Here is a 7,048-nt window from a genome sequence, read left to right as displayed (position 1 = left end):
GGCTTTATACCCCTCTAGCCCACCCCTGGTCTGGCATTAGGCAGCATGGAGCCAATAGGGAGTCCTATTCTATTGGCTGTACGTCTCTACAGGGACAGCCCTCAGCCCCCTGCTGTAGTAGAGGATGAGCCTGTATTTCACATTCAACATTTAAGCTGATATTATCCAGGGAAATATAAAACAACAAACAAACAAACAGATGAATAAATGCATAAATACACATTATTGGATGCATTTATCAGAAAGCCAATGATACAAAAACAGGAAAGCCTTAAAATGATGTACCACAAAGTCGAAGACTTTTTTTAATGGGGTATTATATTAAAATTAATATGAATTTTATTTTTTATTTAAAGATTAGAATCAAATATAAGTGAATATAAATTAATGTAACACTGCTTTTACTGGTTTGATGTGTGATTTTTATATATTTTTTTGTTTTATAAAAATAAAAGTTTATTAATTACATGATAAAAACATGGATGCTGCGCGCCGTCCAATCAGCTGCGAGGTGGGCGGGGTTAGAAATCAGCAGCGGTTATAAATCCGAGCGGCGCGGTTCGGGCTCCTCATCCCGGAGCAGCAGCGGCAGAGCTTCCGTACTCCCACACTGACTGCTACTGTTATTATTATTATTATTATTATTATTATTATTATTAATATCATCATCATCATTATTATTATTAATAATAACACACTGTAAACACACACAGACACACACTCTGATCTGAATGAACTTCCAGTGTGGGGGGAGAGGAGTCAGAGGACAGGGGGGAGCCCGGTTCAGCCTCCAGAGCCCCGCAGTGGAGATGAGAGGGTGAGATGGAGAACCGCCACAACCGTCCACGACTCAGCCCGATGGAGCCGGGCTCGCTGCGCTGCTGCCTCCTCCTCCTTCACCTGCTCACCGCCCTGGCGTTTCGGAGCGGAGCTGCCCAGGCAGGTGAGTGGCAACGGGGGAGTTAGGAGGACGAGCCGGACGGTCCGGCTGGACCGAGCGTTTCTGAGCGGGGCGGGAAAGTTGAGCTGCGCGGGGGGAGCCTGACTTCAGTGAAGAGTGTGTGAGTGTGTGAGTGTGTGTGTGTGAGTGAGAGTGTGTGTGAGAGTGTGTGAGTGTGTGTGAGTGAGAGTGTGTGAGTGTGAGTGTGTGTGTGAGTGTGTGTGTGTGTGTGTATGAGTGTGAGAGTGTGTGTGAGTGTGTGTGAGTGTGAGTGTGTGTGTGATAAATAATAAATATATATTAAATATGCATGAACTGGTCACACGGTGGCGCTCTGCTACCAAGAATCAACCCCCCCCTTTTAATATTCCCAAAAATATTAAAAACCCCTATATTCCCTGATATTTAGATTTCTCTCTTATTTAGCTTTTATTACCTGTGTTTGTGTGTGTTAGCTTATTGTAGAAGACTTGTAGCACCTAATATATATATATATATATATATATATATATATATATATATATATATATATATATATATATATATATATAATAAATTATTCAAATGATATTAAAACACTCAGAAATGTAGCTAGCTAACATAGCTAGCTAATACAATTAATAAAATAAACAATTTAACACAGTAAAAAAGTAGTAAAGCCTATTAAAATACATAAATTAATAAAAATAACATTCAGACCTTATTTCACAATTAAAAGTTTATTAAACATGTAATAGTGTATTAAGTTATTGGGTTTTATTAAATATTTTACTAAAAGCAGTACGATACATTATTATGAAATCACAGAATTTAGCTAGTGCTACAGGGCTGCCTGGCCTCGGTCCTTTCTGTGAGATTAGTGATTATTACTTATTTATTATCATTGTTTTTGTTGATTATTATTTTTTTGAGACGGGACCAGGATTATTCATATCTTTACCACGGGATGCAGCAGCCTGAAGGCCTCTTAATACATGTTGTAAAACCCTTGTGTTCACCCATAAAACACGACCTGATCATAACTACACTAATAATAAACTAAAAAAGGATGCACAGTGAAACTGATATTATATAGGAAATTAGAAATTTTGGTATGATTAGATAACAAATTGCTTTTTTATTCATTTTACTAAATGAAGGCCAGTTCAGGTAGATGTAGTCCCAACTTCTACATTTTCTAAGCGTTTATCAGAATCAGGATCTTTAGTCGCCAAGTGCCAGGTTGTGTTACTCTTGGTGCATGGTGTCAAACATACAATTTAATCCAATCAAATAAATATAGAAGAATATCTACTAAACATAAACTTAACATAGAAACGTAAAATATAAAGAAAAACTGTCCACAAACAAATGTAATGTCCGTAGTGACGTACATCCGTGCACAGATATATACGTCCAAAATACAGACATTCCCAGTAGAGTTACAACTAGGACTGCTACTAATATTACAGATAATAATAACAGACACACGAGACAGAAAGAGAGGGAGAGTGATGGAGTGAGAGGTAGAAGCAGATGTCACTGCGTTTGACCCCGACTGTGATTTTGACATTTGCGTTCTGAAGAAAATTGCTGGTGGCTGTGACTGCAGAGTGAAATCAAATTATTAATCAGCTCCAACTCAGATTACAGTCCGCTGGAGTGAATGTGGGAGTGAATATCTCTCAGTAATTAAACTTGTCAGTTCTAGCTTCCAGACATGAGCGAGAGAAAAGGCCTGTGATCTGCGTTTCAACGTTTCTTTTCTGTCTGCAGCTGTAATTAGTTATTTTGAGTTGTTTTAAATAAGACAGACTTCTGTAAACAGTGAATAATATCCAGTGAAGCAGGGAATTCTTTGGACTTGTGTACGTACTAGTGCATGCATTTTGTCATCTGAAGTGTGTTTCTGTGTACGGGATTAACCAAAATAACCTAAATAAAACTAACACTTTATTGATCTGACCAATCGAGGCATGGACTCCACAAGACCTCTGAAGGTTTCCTGTGGCATCAGGCACCAAGGCTAACATTAGCAGTTGGTCCATTTCTGTAAGTCCTGTAAGTTGTGAGATGGGACCTCCATGAATGGCTCCGATGACCTTTGGGCACCCATGACTCTGGTCGTCCTTCCTTGGAGCACTTTTTGTAGATACAGATGTAGGCTACTGCATACCGGGAACACCCCAAAAGACCCACCTGATGTTTTGGAGATGGTTCTGACGCAGTCGTCCATCTAAGTGTCTCAGATTCTTACGCTTGGCCATTTTTCCTGCTTTAGGAACTTTTTGATGTTCATCCACCCTTTGACAGGTGCCACTGGAACCAGATAATCTGTGGTTGAAATCTTATTATTGCTTTTTTGTGCATCTTCATAGACAACACCTATCGACAGGTAGACATCCGATTTCTGCATAATTGAATGGGATGGTCTGGGAAGGGTTTTGCATATTCAAGGTAAATAAAGGTGCTCTGGAAAGCACTTATCTCGCCCTGGATTACCAGCTGTTGGCTTGATGAGCCTTGATATAAGGGCATCCCAAAGGCACTATAATATCCACCTGAAATGGACAGTGTGTTACCATCAACATTTAGCTTTATCTGTTTCCTGCAGGTTCGCTGTTGTGTATGATTGTGGGTGGGCTTGCTCAGTGCTGAATTACCCCGGGTATTTTTCACACTTACATACTTTTATAGATGTAGAAGAGACAGAGATCATAATCCTTCAACAGGTACTGTAGACCACTTCAATCCAGCATGGGATTAAGGCAGTTAGGTTGGCAGATGTTCTCTCGTCCACCTCAAGTTCTTGATCATACCTTCACTAAATCAGCGAGACTTCTTTTTTCTTGTTTTAAACACATGGACTGTATCAAATACTTTAGACTCTAATCTTAAAACGCTGACGGGTGTAAACAAGCCAGCCTGGATTTCTGAGTTCATAACGGTGCCTTCCGCTTACTCCGCAGTTCTTTTAAGGAGCTGTAAGCATTTGTTTTGTGGTAAATCTGTTCATTCATTTTGCTTTGGGCTTCTGTAAGGAACGTACTGTTGACTGCCATGTGACAAACAATGTTGGTCATTTTACTCACAGACTGGATTTGAGTTGGTTGGGACTGTATTGCAAGACGCTGACATCAAGTGATAACTCAAGCCAATAAGTTAGTTAGGGAGCTTTAACGACAACAACCAAATCAGCGACGGGGTCGAGTGTGGCAGCTGACGTTTCTGAAAACATCCCATGACCATACTGCACATGTCGGCTACTTCCATAATAACACTGTTCGAATGCTTGGTCGCCAAAGCTAGAAGTGTTTGAATGATTGACCCTATTCCTAGACCAGCGCTGACCACCGCGGAGAGACAGTCTCTTCTAGTCAAACGAAATTTTACCTCCGTAATCTGACACAGATTCAGAGTTCAGCTTCTGCCAGAAAATAAAAGCTAAACCAAAGAAAACCGGTGGAAAAGGCCGACTGCTGTGAGCAAAATGCCACCCAATCAGTTCCCAGAACGTATTGTATAGTACTTAAGTACAGAGGTCTCCCCCTACAGCTGAGGATATTGATGATGATTCACTTTTTTGTCCCATTGCCTTAAACACAAATTACACTATGAGCATTCCCTTATGGACTGCTTCACACATGCACTTCTGGGCAAGCTGAGAGATACAAGATTCGGCCTCCGAAGTAAAAGGAGCATGTGGACTGTGGTGGTAGAGTAATAGTGCAGGATTGGCAATGACACCGTTCGCCAGTGACGCCATTCTCCCTGTTATGGTCAGTGTATTTGAATGATTTTGAAGCTGTTATTTTAAGCTAGACTTGCTACATAACGTTGCTTTAACAGACTTTGTGTACCATCAATGATTGACAGCCTCTTTAGACCGAACATGATGTCAAACCTAAAGAGTGGTCGTCACACCCAGTCTGTTTGGTAGCTTCTGTAAATCACTACACTTCCAAGTCTTCATCCTGAGCTACGGAGAGTGAAGTGTTTTTTTATCCCCCTTCTGATAAGCCTCACTGTCAGACTGCCAAAACAAACATTTGGACTGCAGTGCTGTTAAAACAAACCGTAGACGCAGCAAACCCTGTGCCTGCCCGACTGCATCGTAAACCACAGACCGAAACGGCAAGGACGCCGTTCACTGCGAGGCGGCTGTGCGTAAAAACCTTAGTTTGTCCTTTTTGCTCCCAGACTCCCAATAGTGAACAGTATCCTGAATGTGTCGTCCCTTAGGCACGGGGTAAACCATTACAGCAGGGTGTAATCCTCTCACTCATGTTTTTTTTTTAGCGATGCTAGTGAGGCAGAGAAAGCTGCAGGGATTTGCTTTTCAGTTGCTGGAGGGTTTGTGTACCCCTCTGTTTGTAATTCCTCTCAGAAAACAAACGCCTGCGGGTTCTTTTCTGAGGGAGCGGAGCCGAAACCCCTTTCCTGTCTCCTTTAAAAGTTACAGCGCAGTATTTTACGGTCTTACTCCAGGTCTTTACCGAGTAGCAAGTCTACTGCTGTTAGCTGCACGCCTCTTCCCTTAACACCTTTTCAGAATTACACGTATTTGGTGGTGTGCATAGTGTAAGGCTGTCTACCTTACATCGTACAGTCAGAACAATCACCTTGGCCTCCCACACCACTCTGCTTCACACTTCTGTACAGTGTAGCTAAGCGTAACCAGTGTGATGACTCACATTTGGCGTGCAATAAGGAGCGTGATCGCTCAGTTTCACATTCAGCTTCAAAACAGTGAGACCAAACCAGTCGTTAGTGAAACATTTCCACGACCAAGCACAACCTGTCCCGACGTAAAATAAAGCATGGGATAATCCAGTAAGTTCTAGGCATATCAGAATCGTGAAAATTTACATAATATCGTCATTAATTACGTAATTATCCTATTTTGTTAATTAGTATCCATGTATCCAAGGCTAAAGTAGCCCAGACCCAGTTCCCAAAAGTGTGACAATCCTCTTAACTGGTACGGTGTGTTCAGTGGGATGCTATCTTACGTTTTTGAAAAACCCAGCTAGCTAGCGTTAGATGCTAATACTGTGTTGTTGTATTATTGTTGTGTTGTGAAAATGTAAGCAGAAACACTTGCAAACGCAAATGGCTAACAAACAAACAATACTTGCACCACCCTCAAAATGTCTTGTAGCACCTTGTTAGTTGATTGGTTTTTGAAGTATAAACATACACTATAAGGACAAAAGTATTGGGACACTTTCTTCCCACTTTCTAAAAGGAAACATTCTGCGTTTGTTGGAGTAACTGTCTAGACAAAGACAAGGGCTTTATACTAGATTTAGAAGTAGCATTGCTGTGAGGATTTGATTGCATTAGAGAGGTCAGGATGCTGGATGATGATGATCACCACCCCACCTCATCATCCCTAACTCCCATCCATCCATCCATCCATCCATCCATCCATCCACAGCTCAATGCTGGGGGGCTTTATACCCCTCCAGCCCACCCCTGGCATTAGGCAGCATGGTGCCTGTAGATTCATGTTGATCTTCTCTACAGGGACTACATTGCACATCTATGTCAGCAATGGGTGCCACTTAAAGTAGCTGAGAAGGGCTGTCCACAGACATTTGGACATGAAGTGCCTGTGATCTCAAATAATCAGGTGATCAGGTGATTGCGACCGGCCTTAACCTTGTAAGTAATCTTTGTATATGTGTTGCATGCTGCTATGCTCTGCTTGGATAACGCTAATATCTGATAGCACGCATAATTGTTTCGAATTAAAGTGCAGCTCTGAACTTCATTAGAAGTGTGTTATTATATTAGCCTGTACTTATATATTCCATAGGATGTGTTTAGTATGGTTTCAGGCCATACTTTACTTATTAAACACGATTGTGGGTTATTGGGACGCTGTTTCCACCACGTGCCGCATTTGAGTCTGGGAACAGGGCTGTTAGATGTGACGCTGGGGATCTGAGTCTAGAGATATGAATATGTATTACAGCGGGGTTCACACACACACACACACACACACACACACAAGGGAAAAAAACAGCTGAAAAAAGGAAGCAAAGCCTTAAAGATGTCTTTATGGTCTTTAAGGAAATCTGCCTCACTCCGTCTAGCATTATCTCCACTTGAACGAACGTTTCT

The 7,048-nt window shown here is 41.5% G+C and overlaps 1 protein-coding gene across 2 annotated transcripts in view; it reads left to right on the top strand.

The window, feature by feature from the left end:
* The first annotated feature begins 588 nt into the window (after positions 1-588).
* LOC140535387 (receptor tyrosine-protein kinase erbB-4-like) overlaps positions 589-7,048 on the top strand; it is a 149,535-nt gene continuing 143,075 nt past the window's right edge. For both annotated transcript variants that reach the window (XM_072656715.1, XM_072656714.1), the window contains exon 1: positions 589-943. In XM_072656715.1, the coding sequence (XP_072512816.1) occupies positions 823-943 (121 nt within the window). In that variant the 5' untranslated portion in view covers positions 589-822. The remainder of the gene's footprint in view (positions 944-7,048) is intronic.

The sequence above is a fragment of the Salminus brasiliensis genome, chromosome 15 (genome assembly GCF_030463535.1).
Source record: "Salminus brasiliensis chromosome 15, fSalBra1.hap2, whole genome shotgun sequence".
NCBI lineage: Eukaryota > Metazoa > Chordata > Actinopteri > Characiformes > Bryconidae > Salminus > Salminus brasiliensis.
The sequence above is the reverse complement of the archived record's forward strand: the minus strand, read 5'-3'. Positions and strand labels throughout refer to the sequence as shown.